At 37.0% G+C, this 14,554-nt stretch overlaps 1 protein-coding gene across 3 annotated transcripts; it reads right to left on the bottom strand.

The window, feature by feature from the left end:
* Positions 1-6,511: 6,511 nt before the first annotated feature.
* On the bottom strand, positions 6,512-12,877 carry LOC124172514. Of its 3 annotated transcripts, XM_046551972.1 has the most exons (3): positions 12,255-12,877; positions 10,170-10,621; positions 6,512-7,647 (listed from the first exon to the last, which is right to left on the bottom strand). In XM_046551972.1, the coding sequence occupies exons 2-3, from the start codon at positions 10,406-10,408 to the stop codon at positions 6,828-6,830; spliced, it is 1,059 nt and encodes a 352-aa protein (XP_046407928.1). In that variant the 5' UTR covers positions 10,409-10,621; positions 12,255-12,877; the 3' UTR covers positions 6,512-6,827. The 3 variants fall into 3 exon arrangements, with proteins under 3 accessions (XP_046407928.1, XP_046407913.1, XP_046407923.1); XM_046551957.1 differs by lacking the exon at positions 12,255-12,877 and having other exon boundaries at positions 10,170-12,119; XM_046551967.1 differs by lacking the exon at positions 12,255-12,877 and having other exon boundaries at positions 6,512-7,174; positions 10,170-12,119.
* Between the last annotated feature and the right edge of the window lie 1,677 nt (positions 12,878-14,554).

The following is a 14,554-nucleotide window of genomic DNA, read 5'->3' as shown; positions in this document are numbered from 1 at the left end:
TCTCTCCGGTCATAGCTAACCTCTTCATGGAGAAGTTTGAAGCCGATGCTCTTTCATCAAGTGAATATCAACCGGTATGCTGGCTCCGATACGTTGATGACACTTTTGTTATTTGGACACACGGGAAAGAGGCTCTTGAATATTTCCATGAACACCTGAATAATATTCATGATAACATCAAGTTCACCAAAGAAATCGAAGAAGATGGCTCCTTACCGTTTCTTGATGTTCTAGTAAGGAAAAGGCAAGACGGAAGCTTGGGACATTCGGTCTTTAGGAAGAAGACCCACACAGATAGGTACTTAAACGCGGCATCACACCATCACCCGCGTCAGAAGTCCTGCGTTATCAAGACCTTAAGACATAGAGCCCTTGCCGTTTCTGATGAAGATAGCGTAGAAAGTGAAATGGAACATCTTATTTCTATTTTAAAAGGAAACGGATATGCTAATTCATTCATTAGGAGAGCTTTAAGGGAAGTCAAGGCCCCGATGGAGAAAACAAAACCAAGTGCTTTTGCAGTTCTGCCTTACATATCAGGAACAACGGACCGGATTGCTCGCATCCTTGGAAAAGCCAACGTTGAAACCAGGTTTGGCACGTTGAGGAAGATCAGAGACCTACTTCCATCCGTCATTGATGCTGTTCCCCCATTACAAATGGAAGGCATATATGAGATTCCGTGTTCATGTGGGTCTAGTTATATCGGACAGACCAAACGGAAGATAGTGACAAGGCTGAAAGAGCATGAAAGGGCGCTGAAGGCAAGGCAATGGGAAACTTCAGCTGTCGCCGATCATTTTATGTCGGGGCCAGGACACAAGATCCTCCTGGATGAGGCCAAAGCCATTGCAAGAAAATCTGCATATTATCCACGGCTTATTAGAGAGGAGATAGAAATTTCTAAACGACCAATGAATTTTAACAGGGATGATGGATATAATTCAAGCCATGTGTGGAAGAGATACATTTCGAAAATTTAATTACAATATTCCACCTTTCATCTTCCTTTTTTATATTAGATGTTTTAAAGAAGTTGGCTTTTATTTTATTTTTATTTACTTTTTTAAATACCTTAACAACAATGGACCAGTTTTTCCAACGGTATGATAGGTGTTTATATTTTCATTCTCCTGACGACGTTCCCAGTAAGTGGAACGAAACGTTGAGTTAAATATTAAGCACGCAGACGTATTCCCGAAAATGAATTATAATAGTACAGTTTACCATTATGATCGTTTTATTTTGTGCATTACAGAGCCTCAATCAGTGGAATAGCAAGTGGGTGGGTCTGGTTCCCCCTAAAAATATGCCCCCCAAAATTTCAAATTTATTTTCTTTGATAAGGCAGGAAATGTGTTTTTATATTTTTGTGGGGGACCGACTGACTGAGAAATATAAAAATTTATGACTTTTTCAATTTTTCCTGTTATGAGGTAAAGTGAATGTGCTTTTATATTTCGGGGGGGGGAGTTAAATAAGGGGGTGGGGAGGGAGTTGAAGGGGGTCCGGAACCCACCCCCCCAACGAAATATAAAAATTGATTATGTTTAATTTTTTTCTTATATGAAGCAAAGTAAATGTTTTTTTATATTTCAGGGGGGGGACGGATTCCTGGACCCCCCCACAAATTTAAAATTTAATGATTTATTTTTCTTTTATGAAGCAAAGTAAACTTGCTTTAAGGTTGTGGTCAGCCCGAACTGCTATTTCAATTATCAAGGTCTGCTTCTCTTTTTTCTTAATCCAGATTATGTCCGGTCTGTTATGCTGAACAGGCTTGTCTGTGTAAGTTGTGTTGTCCCAGTATAATTTGTAATTTTCATTTTCTAGCACTGTAGCAGGGGTGAACAGGTAATATGGTTCATGATCCATTTTTACTCCGGTAACATATGCTATTTCTAAACAAATAATTTTGCATATATTATTGTGTCTTTTGGTGTATTTATTACCAACCAAATTCGTATATTCGCTAATTATGTGTTCTATCGTCTCGCTCTTTGCATTACGTTTACGGTATAGTTCATTTAATATTCTTCAGTCTTTGATTATATATTTCCTATAATTCTTCGTAACAATTACTCTGTCCAGAATAGCTACCATTGTCCCCTCCGTTTCCTTATATAGCTCACCTCTTTTCAACCAGGCATTTTATAGTGAGGTGTCTACGCAATCCTGATGAAGGAATTGGTGATATATGCCATATAACTGCTTGGTTCGCCATGTGTCTTCTAGCTCCTTTATTTTTTCTTCATCTATTGTTTTGTCTCTAACATTAAACTGGAGTGCTGTTGCTTTATCATCATTTTATATGACTGACTTATAGAGGTTACTCGTCTGGCTTTTTTGGAAGAAGTAATTTCTAAATTTATCTATAATTCTGTGATGTAGGTTCATAATGCGTATTAAACCTCTACCACCATATTTTCTTTTAATGTATAACCTTTCGATAGCAGCATTTGGATGATGTGCTTTGTATCTGTTAATGCTTTACTTGTCAGTCTATCTAGGTCTTCTAAATCTGTATTGGTCCAATGAATTACACCAAATGCATACGTTAAAGTTGGAACAGCAAATGTATTTATGGCTTTTGTTGTATTCCTGCTATTTAACTGTGTTTTAAGTAAAGTTGAAGCCTATTTTTATATTCTCCTGTGACTTTTTCCTTAATATCTTTCTGTGGGATTTGAGTGTTCTGCAGCATACCAAGATATTTTAATTTTTCATGTTCTTCCATGTTTTCGATTTTTCCGCTATCTAATAGAATATCTTGCCCTTTAACGTATCTCCCTTTATTAATTTCTAGTTTTCTGCATTTATCTATTATTATTATTCTTTTTATTATTATTATTATTACAGGTATTATAATGTCCACGGAAAGAGAACTTTAGAATATATAGTTCCTAAATTGTTTAACCTAATACCTAATTATATCGAGTCTATAGAAAAAATGTCAATATTGAAAGAAAAATTAAGAAATTGGTTGTATGAGAATTATATGCTCTAACATGTACTTTAGACATAATCGGGATGATGTATATCTATGTACATATGTATTCATACTCAAAATTGGATGTGATGTGCATATTTGGGTTTTGAGTGAATGTATCCGTATATGTCACAGATTCCTTTTCATTTATTTTTGAGTTTTCTTGTGGGAGTGGAATTACGAAAAATATTTGATGTTACTTTGCATTGCGGTGAATTATTCTCGGGTTTCTATCGAAACGTCGGCAGCGATGGAGATGGAGCTCACCCGGATGGAAACCCGAGAAGAATTCACCGCCATCATACGCCGGGAAAAAGTGAAATCTTACATAACTTTGCATTCTTTTTTCTATACCTACTATCTTATTCACTGGTAAAATTTTCCGTTCACCTAATACTTGTTGTCTTTTTATGTAAAAAGTCCGATCTTTAGGTTAAAAGTGGCACCTGCTGACAAGCCTCGTATGGCTTAGCGGGACCCTATCATTTTTACCATGCATGTTAATCCGAATTTTGCATATATATACTTTTATCTAGCGAAATATAATATTTATGATAATTTGTAAATAATAACATAACCTTTCCGAGCAGAGATGGTATTTCATTTATGATATGCTACGAATATGTACCTGATGTTTTTCTCAATAGGAGATATTGATGCATGGTCTGTGTTAACTAAATAAGTGATAAAAATACAAGAATGTTTATTTTGTATACTTGTCATTAAACTTATCACTATTTTGTAAACTTTTTCTTAAACTTGTCATTTAATTATTATTATTATTAAATATCACTATATAAGAGAAAAAAAATTATTATATATAATTTCACAGCATTTTTGCTGGTTTTAGGTGAGGCACGGGTATCACCAAATACTCTTGTCTCTTTACTCTGTGTTGAAAGATTTTCTGACAATCCGACAAGTATTTAAAATTGCTGCTTTTTGTATTGTAATAAACATGTTTTTCGGCAGTCCAATAGTTTGAAGACCTTGATGGAGTGAATGAGGCAGTACTCCTGTGGCGGAGATAATGATAGGTATTATGCGTACTTTATCTGATTTCCACAATCTCTTAATTTCATTTTTAAGTTCTTCATACTTTTCCATTTTATTGGTGTAGGCTGTAGAGATATTATGCGAATCAGGTACGGCCATGTCTATCAAGTACGTTTCATTGTGGGTTTTATCTTGCACTACTAGATCAGGTCTATTGCTGTGGACTGTTTTATCGGTAATAATTGAACGGTTATAATAAATCTTACAGTGGTCGTTTTCAAGGATGGTTTTAGGTGTTCATTTATAATAAGGAACTCCATTTTCTATGCGTTTATACTTTAGAGCTAATTTCTGGTGTATTATGTTGCATATTTGATTGTGACGGTGCAGATAGTCTTTTTGGGATAAGTTTGTGCATCCACTTGTGATGTGCTGTATCGTCTCAGAGGCATTATCACATATTCTGCATCTGTCATCCAATAAATTTGGGTTTTTAATTATATATTTTTCATAGTTTTTTGTTTTCACCACCTGGTCTTGTATTACAATCATAAATCCTTCTGTTTCTGGGAAGAGTTGCCCATGCCTGAGCCATGCGTGCGATGCATCTTTATCGATTTCAGGGGCCTCCAGGTCATGAGGGTCTTCCGTGAAGGGATTTAGCTTTCCTTATTGACATTTTACTATCTATAGTAACAGTGGTTTCGCTAACTTGCATACTTTCGTCAGATAGGTTTAACGGTTTGTATTTATTGTCTGTGTCACAGATAGTTCTCAGGAGATCCGAGGTAGATTTCTTGGTGAAAAAATATTTCCGTAACTGAGAAAGTTGTGAGCTGTTCTGATTCTTGATGTCTACGATACCCCTTCCACCAAATTTTCTGGGCAACGTGCTCCTCTCTATATTCGAGTTTTTATGGAGCATATTTTTCTCTGTCATTTGGGATCGAATTTTACTTTGTAGGTCGTCTAGATCTGTTTGTGACCATTTGATTATACCAAAGGAGTATGTCAGGAGAGGGATGGCAAAGCTATTAATTGAATTAGTGAGGTTTTTGCTGTTTAATTCCGTGCGAACAAGTTTCTTGATTCTATTTTGGAATTCAGTCGAAAGTTTTTGCTTTATCGTAAGTGGTCTATTATTATTATTTTTTTAATAATATAATTTATTTTTTACAAGTAAATTGTTTAAATAATACATTTGATAGTTAACATTTTTTTCAAACAATAGTTCCATACCTATAAAATTTTAACCATTCGTTAACATCCATTCCAATAAGTAGTCACATTGCATAGCATATTACAAAATTTTTAAAATGTTACAATAAATAAAATAATGTCTGAAAAATATCATATTGTCATTATATAATACATTCAGTTAATTATATCTTCCAATGAAACATTTAAGTTCGCTAAATATTTACATTTGAATAAAGACTACATTATTTTTGCATTTTAATGGTCCTGCTAAGCACTAAGCTTATCAGCAGGTTCCATTATTATCTTTACTCTTACAAAACATTTATGAAGTTTTTACACGTAGACAATATACATATACCCCAACATACTTATGAGCAATAAAGTATTCCTAAATTCCCTAGCCACGTAGGAGTATTACATTATGACACTCAAAAACATATCTAAGAAATTATAAGATATCAGTTTTACGATCTCTCCAGTAGGTGCTTTTTTAGTTTACTTTTTAATTCCCTAATAGTTTTTATTCCCTTCAAGTTATCTGGTAACTTGTTTATTGCCATTGGGATTTTAAGATTCATTACACCTTTACCATAGTTTATTATTATTATCTGTTAAAAACTAAAAAAAATTCTCAAATTAATTCACGCAGGGATTGAATTAACAACAACAAATAAGAATGCTGGAATATCCCTCGATAGTTCTCCTGAACATAATAAATCTTTGTATGAAGAACTCAGTATACTAAAGGTTACTGACCTGTACATTTATGTGTTAGTAATTAATAATTATTTCAACAATACATTAAAGATTCACAAAGACTACAAGCACTCCATGGAAATGAGAAATCTTACTCATTACTATGTACCGAAATATAATAACAATCAAAATCAATGAAATTGTGAATTTTGTCATTTTACAAGACACAAATTATATTGCTTAATTTGGCACCTGCTGACAAGCCAATTTCGGCTTAGCAGGACCGGAATGTTTATGTTTTCATTTGAAAATTTAAACTATTGTATAAACATTATTTCTTGTATACCTACACACTTAGTAAATGAATAAATTATTATTATTATTATTTTTATTATTATTATTAAAAAAAGAAAAAAATATTTAAATACAAATTGTTACAAGTCGACCATAATGTCGGGTGGTAACAAAAAATCAGGAAGTACATAAAACAAAGAGACAGAAACAGAATAGATATCCATGGTCAAAATAATACACTAATTTTATTCTCATACAACTAAGAATTTAACATATTCCCAATAAACAATTTAAAACAATCCATTAAATATGTTAGATAAATGATAGGCTACGATGTAGTTTTTAAACAGGTATATTGTTAGCGAGGTGGTAAGCCACCTGCACCCGAGCGCGTCCAGTACGAGACTGACTTGCAGGGCGAAGCCGAAGTCGCCAGTCGACTCACAGTCGAACCGCGCCGTCGACCGGTCAACAACGGCGATACAATCGATTACCTTTTCAAACATTCCGCCCACCTCTCTTCGATACATAGAAGAGATAATTCTACAATTTTCATGATAGCAAAAAAAAATACTAACAAAGCAACAAAAATATCCTGTATGAAACAAAACAAAAAAAACTTTCAGTGTATTGAGAATATTTAAATGTCCATTCACTGCGATGATTGATTAGAAACATTATTCAAGATTATGAGTTTTGACAGCGGTCTTATCATTACTGAATTATTGAATTTCACTTTCACTACCCTCACTAGTCCATCATCACCAGGGTACACATGTATTATCCTAGCAAGAGGCCATTGCGCTGGAGGAGTGTTCTCACAACGAAGAATCACCAGGTCACCAATGTTGATTTGTGATGTCCGGTGAGTCCATTTCTGTCGCTGCTGGAGCGATTGCAGGTACTCCCTTGACCACCTTTGCCAGAAATGCTGGAGCATCTGTTGAACTATTTTCCAGCGTTTTAAAACAGGTATAATTTCATCGATTAGTGAAGGCTCTGGAATGATAAAAGATGCAGAATGAATTAGAAAATGTGCAGGAGTTAAAGCTTTGTTATCAGTAGGATCATCTGTTAGGGGAATAAGGGGGCGGGAATTTAAACAGGCTTCAACTTGACAGAGTAATGTGGAAAGCTCCTCGAAGGTCAGCTTTGTATCTCCGATGACCCGTCTGATGTGATGTTTAGTGGATTTGACGGCTGCCTCCCAAATTCCACCGAAGTGAGGAGCCGCAGGAGGGTTGAAGCGCCACTCCGTCCCGGTAGACGCCAAAGCCTCTGCAATGGTGCGGTTGTAGTCAGATGACCTCTGGAACATCCTCTTGAGCTCCTGGTTAGCACCAATAAAATTGGTACCCCTATCACTTAGCAGTAGAGAACAATGTCCACGTCGTCCCACAAACCTTCGGAACGCTGCGATGAACGATTCTGATGAGTAACTTGAAACTGCTTCTAGATGCACCGCCCGTGTACTAAGGCAAATGAAAATACAAATAAAACCTTTATAAGAGCTCTGACCTCTCCCAAATGATGCTTTTATAGATATTGGTCCCGCATAGTCAACACCTGCTCTTGAAAATGGTCGACTAGGTACTATTCTATGGGCAGGTAAATTTCCCATTATTTGATATGTAGGTGTTGCTCTGTAACGTTGGCAATTCAAGCACCGGTGAATAATTGTTTTAACTATCTGACGACCCTTCACTATCCAGTACTGAGTACGTAATGTCGTCAGTGTAAGCTGTACGCCTCCATGAAGAGTTGCTTTATGACAGTCCTCAATTATTAACTCAGTAAATGGATGTTTGCTGGGTAGTATCAATGGATGTTTTTCATCATCAGATAGCAATGAATGCTTGATTCTACCACCAACTCGCAAAAGTCATTCCTTCACAAAAGATGACAATTTCACTAATGCACTTTTCTTAGGAAGGATTCCAGCTTTCTCCAACTGAGAAATTTCCTTGGCAAATGATTGGCGTTGAACCATGTACACTAATAGCAATCTCGCTCGATTAACTTCACTAGGGGTTAGGAATTGCTCAGAATAAATTGCACTAATTTTAAACCAAGCTTCATGAAACACTGGATGGATCACTTTCTTACCACTAAGAAAACGGATCATGTAATCTATTACATGTTTGAGAGTTTTTAACGTAGAGTATTTTTTTAAAATATTTAAGGCATCGGTTTTTTCAAGCACACTAGTAGTTAATGATGCAATCAATTTTCCCACTAGAAGCTCACTAGATAAGAATTCCTTTGCCTGGAATTTAGAACTATTTGGCCAGTACTTCTCATGTTTTGAGAGCCAACTTGGCCCAGACCACCATAATTTTTGATCTCTCAATGTTGATGGAGAACAACCCCTAGAAGCTAAATCAGCTGGGTTGAATTTCGTTCCCACGTGATGCCACTTAACATTTGGTACTAAAGAATGGATATCAGAACATCTATTGGCCACAAAAGTAGGCCATCTCGAGGGATGGTCCCTCAGCCAATACAGGACGTCTTGAGAGTCAGTCCACAAATGTATTTCAAGCAACTCAGACTCAAACATTATCCGATTCTGATTGATTAGCTTAGCAAGCAAGTGAACAGCACATAATTCCAATCGAGGAATGCTAAGTGTTCTCAAGGGGGAAACTTTAGTTTTTGCCTGAATTAATTTCACTGTAACCACTGATCCTGAGCATTCACTATCAGTACGCAGGTACAAAACTGCTGCATAAGCAGATTTAGACGCATCAGCAAATCCATGCAATTGCAAGGTATTGTTAGAATTACTAAAACCCAACCATCTTGGAATTTTGATGTTAGAAACTTGAGATAATTTACCATAATATGTTTGCCAAAAATCAGCATCAGATTGGCATAACTCTTCATCCCAACCTATTTTAATCAGCCAAAGCTTTTGAAAAAATATTTTGGCTAAAATTACAATTGGAGCGAGCCAGCCCAATGGATCAAATAACTTGGCTGCGGCTGATAATACTCGTCTCTTTGTCCAGGGTTCAGAATATTGCTTGATTTTGACACTAAATTTGAAATAATCTTCATTCGGTTGCCAAGTAAGTCCTAATACAGCAAAGTCTGAATCGTCCTCAAAGAGTAATTCTGGTTCACTGGCTAATAAGTCATTAGGCAGCTGTTCCATTAAGGCAGGAGCATTTGAATGCCACTTGCGCAATGGAAATCCGCCCACCTTGCACAAGTTAATAACTTCCTGTTGTTTCAACAAGGCGGTTTGAATGTCATGACCTCCCGATAGCACATCATCCATGTAGGTTTCTTCACTAAGAATGATGGAGCCCAATGGAAAGTTAACAGCTTCATCCTTTGCCAGTTGCCTAATGACTCTATTAGCGATAAACGGACTACATTTTAATCCATATGTTAGTGTACAAAGGAGAAAAAATTGTACCTTCTCTAACGGATTAAATCTCCATAAAATAGTTTGAAGATGTCTATCTGCCTCGTGTACTAATATTTGCCTATACATCATTTTAATATCTGCAGTAAAGGCATACCTGTATTTGCGCCATGCCGAAACCAAAGATGCAATTCCTGGCAGCAAGTTAGGTCCTGCGTACAGGCAATCGTTTAAGGAAAATCCTTGATTTGTTTTGAGCGAACCGTTAAAAACTGTCCACAATCGTGTAGTAGTACTACTTGTTTTAATGACACCATGGTGTGGAAGAAAAACATATTTTTTAAGGTTCACTTCAGATTCTGGAATACACTGCATGTGCCCAGAGACTAAATATTCTTGCATAAATTTACAATAGGATTGTTGAAAATCTAAGTCCCTTTTGAATTTATTTTCCATACGGAATAATAAAGTCATTGACGGATGGTAAGTATCTCCAAGCTGTTTTAATTTTTCAGATAATATTGGAAGTCTCACTACATAGCGTCCATCTGAATTCCGTGAGTAAGTAGATTTAAAATGACTTTCACAAGCCTGTTCTTCAGGAGTGAGAGAAACACTTACAGCATTAATCTCTTCCTGTAGCCAAAAACGCTGAAGCAGGGAGTCCACCGACATTTCGGAACTATGAAGTACTGTGGGTGTTGGCGTGGACTGGGAATAGTCAAAGTTTGTCTCACCAGAAATGATCCAACCCAAGGCCGTGGCTGTAGCAATGGGTTGATTCGGCTTTCCTTTGATGATATCTCCTTCCACCACTCTAGCATGCACGGCTGCTCCGAGAAGTAACTCGATTGGTGCATTCTGAGCGAAGTTAGGATCCGCTAACACCAAGTCCTTCAAGTGAGACCAATCGTTGACCCCGTATCGAGTGCCTGGTGTATAGGAAGTTACTCGGGGCACCACCAACACCTCAGTTTTGCAGCTGAACGATGATGGAAACCTCGGCTTTATTGTAATGCTGGAAGCAGCTCTGCATGCCACATGTTGCTTTCCTCCAAGTCCACTAACTGTCACTGAAATTGATTGTTTATGTAATTTAAGTCTTTGACACAAAGATTCAGTTATAAAACTGGATTGAGCACACTGATCAAGTAGCGCTCGAGCAGGCACTACTTTTCCACCAGGGCCCTGTACGTTAACCCAAACAGTGGAAAGCAACACAAAATCAGATTTGCTTCTGACTTCGTTATTCAAATGAACATTAGCGCTTGTAGATGCATCTAGTAGAGAGGAAGGTTTTGATGAGTTTTCACCATCCCTTTTCTCACCACCATCGGTTAATCCTGAATTATTTAACTGAATATGTATTAACGTATGATGCCTTTTATGGCAGATTTGGCATCTCTTTTTTGATAGGCAATTGCGTAGCACATGATTACCTAAGCAATTCAAACAAAGCTCTTTTGATTCAACAAAGGTTTTGCGCTGCTCAGTAGTTTTGGCTCTAAACATTTCACAATAGGCCAGCCAATGATTACGATTGCATAAAACACATAACGGTTCCCTTGATAATGTTCGTCCAGTTATATGGCAATTCTCGGTAATGGGAAACCCTCTTCTGTCATGTAATACCTTCCGTCGGAAAGGCACTCTGTTGCGAGCTCCAGGCGAATGACTAAGTGAGCTAGGCTCCAATTTACAGCTTTCGATATTGTCCAAGCTCATGATTTTAGTCTTAAGGAAGTTTTTTAGCATTTCATAATCAGGTGGAGTTGTTGACTCCTCTAATTTAATTTCCCACGCTCGACGTGTTTGTGGGTCTAATCTCCTTTCGGTAATTATGACAATTAAATCATCCCAATGCCCTACTGGCCGTTGCAAAGCCTCAAGCGCTAGCAAAAGATTAATTGCGCCAGCATGAATACGGCGGAGTTCGGAGGCAGATTCATTTTTCATTGGCTTTAGATCTAATAAGGATGCGAGATGGGCACTGATCGATCTTCTTGTATTTTCATAATAATCTTTCAATGACTGCCAAGCAAGCATGAAATTTTGTTCTGTCACTGAAATAGTACGAATCAAATCTGCAGCTTCACCAGATAGAGCACCTTTTAAGTACTGCAACTTTGTAACGTCCGAAATATCATTGCGATCCACAATTATTGATCTCATTAAGTCCCGGAATGTTTCCCAATCTCGGAAATCACCAGAAAATTTTGGCAATTCTGCAATAGGCAATCTCACTTGTTGATCACACACTGAACGTGAAGGATTATTTTCCCGATCTATTTCACGAGTACTGGAACCCGTCTCCAGACAGATAAGAAATTCTTCAAATTCTCCCTTTCGCTGGAGATAAATTTCCTCGGCATAGTCAAAAAAGTCTGAAGTGCAATACTCATGATTGGTATCGAAACTTTCACTTTCAGTCATTTGTTCATGACAATCTTTTATTTTTTGCCAATAGCTCTCGACATTCTCCAAGCGCACTTTACACGAGCCTCGGCTCATTTTCGCAGCACCTTCCTTTTTAAAGTTAACAAAGGCATTATTAATTTTCTTTAAATAAGACTTCTGTTTCTCAAAAAAGCCTTTCATTTTTTAACACCATGAATTTAATTTAATGTCACTAAACTTATTCCCATAGGCAATAGATACGATGAGCAATAAGTTTCGATAATTTAATATAAATTGAAACGATCTTACTGATTTTGGACGTCTTTCTTCTCGGGTTGATGTTCGAGCCAGTCTGGAAAGTACACGATCCCCTTAGTGGGTTGATGAGTAAGCCAGCCTGGAATGCATGCGAGTCTCTTCGATGCGGTAGTCAGCTGATATTCACATGGCGTGAAGTTCTGGGTGATTCACCAACGGCCTTGTTGCTTCGTTGTCTTCACTGCTGAGATCTGCCGTTGAATTCACTCCGATTTGTAATAAGACTTTTAGTAGACCGCGATTAGTTTTAAAGCACCTTATACCCGTTTTTCGATTGATATGAATAGCACAATCAAAAGATGATTCGGCTCACAAGGGTTCAGCATAGATGAAGAGCCGGGGATTTCAATGAAACCATGATCATGCGTTCCCGGAATAGAGAATATTTCGAATTATATCCCTATCCGGCCCGAAGGACCAAAAAATGTTAGATAAATGATAGGCTACGATGTAGTTTTTAAACAGGTATATTGTTAGCGAGGTGGTAAGCCACCTGCACCCGAGCGCGTCCAGTACGAGACTGACTTGCAGGGCGAAGCCGAAGTCGCCAGTCGACTCACAGTCGAACCGCGCCGTCGACCGGTCAACAACGGCGATACAATCGATTACCTTTTCAAACATAAATTATTATTATTATTATTTTTATTATTATTTTTATTATTATTATTAAAAAAAAGAAAAAAATATTTAAATACAAATTGTTACAAGTCGACCATAATGTCGGGTGGTAACAAAAAATCAGGAAGTACATAAAACAAAGAGACAGAAACAGAATAGATATCCATGGTCAAAATAATACACTAATTTTATTCTCATACAACTAAGAATTTAACATATTCCCAATAAACAATTTAAAACAATCCATTATTTACATTAATTCTAATAAAATGCAACTAGAAAATGAGCATTGACCCAACTTCACACTCTCTTTTTGAACCACTATGTAATTAATCAATAGGTAAGTGATTCACACTTCTTCCTAAAAAATTTGGCACTTGAAGGGAAGATCTTAAAAATCACTTCAGGTAGGTCATTCCACTCCTTCATTCCTCTATTAAGGAAGGATTTTCTCAAAATGTCTGTTTTCTGTTTTTTTAATTGAATTTTAAAGTTATGGTCTTTCCTTCCTATGTAGCAGGGTGAGTCCGGCTTTAAACCTTATTCTTTCCAATCCTGCTCTTTTGTAAATGCTTTGTATACCCCGCATAGCCTATTAATGGTTCTTCTCACTTTTAGAGGTTTCCATCCTAAGCTCCCTAGCATAGCTGATACACTTTCCCCTCTTCCATGTTTTCCCTAGAGTGTACGTGGTTGCCTTTCGCTGAACCCTTTCAAGATTAGAAGATTCACTTTTACAGTAGGATCCCACACCGAAGTTGCATATTCAAGTACAGGTCGAACCATGCTCATGTAGGCAATTTCTTTAGTTTCTTTTTTGCTCTCTTTTATATTCAGCATGACCCAATGCAGGGTTTTAAATGATCTCCCTACCACCTGACCAAAATGCACTCCCCAATCAAGATTAGATGTGAAATTAACCCCCAAGTATTTTAAGTTACTAACTTTGGAAATATTTTCCCCGAGCAAGCTGTATGACCGATTCTCCTTCTCGTGAATGTAATTTGCTTGCATTTTCTCGTATATACATCCATTTTGTTGGAGATCATAAATGAAGATATTTTATTCAGGTCATTTTGAAGGATACACGGGTCTTCCATCTGCAAGAAGTCGTATTTTGGAGTCAACTCCCACATGGATGTCATTAATATAAATTAGAAACAATAGCGGACCTAATATGCTTCCTTGCGGGACCCCTGATGTTACCGCTATCTCCATAGAATTACCTTCACCTACTCTTACCCTCTGAGATCTACCTTTCAAAAATTCCTTAATCCATACTTTAATCCTATCATCTATCTGTAGCCTACTAATTTTCTCTATCAATTGAACGTGTGGCACTGTATCAAAAGTTTTTTTGAAGTCAATGATCACCGCATCAATTTCACTGCCTTGATCTAGGACTTCCGCAATGTCTTGAGATAACCCTAGTAACTGGGTCTCACAAGAAAAGCCCTTCCTGAACCCGTGCTGATACTTGAATAGCCAATCATTTGTGGCCCAAAATTCGCACAAGTACCTAGCAATAACTTTTTCAATTAATTTACACACTACTGACGTTAGACTTACTGGTCTATAATTATCTACTCTAATTTTATCACCCCCCTTAAAAATGGGTATGACGGTTGCCATTTTCCATTCGGAAGGTAAGCCCCCATTATTGAGTGTTACTA

The sequence above is a fragment of the Ischnura elegans genome, chromosome 1, assembly GCF_921293095.1.
Source record: "Ischnura elegans chromosome 1, ioIscEleg1.1, whole genome shotgun sequence".
NCBI classification, from domain to species: Eukaryota; Metazoa; Arthropoda; class Insecta; order Odonata; family Coenagrionidae; genus Ischnura; species Ischnura elegans.
This window is presented reverse-complemented; position numbering and strand designations above follow the sequence as displayed.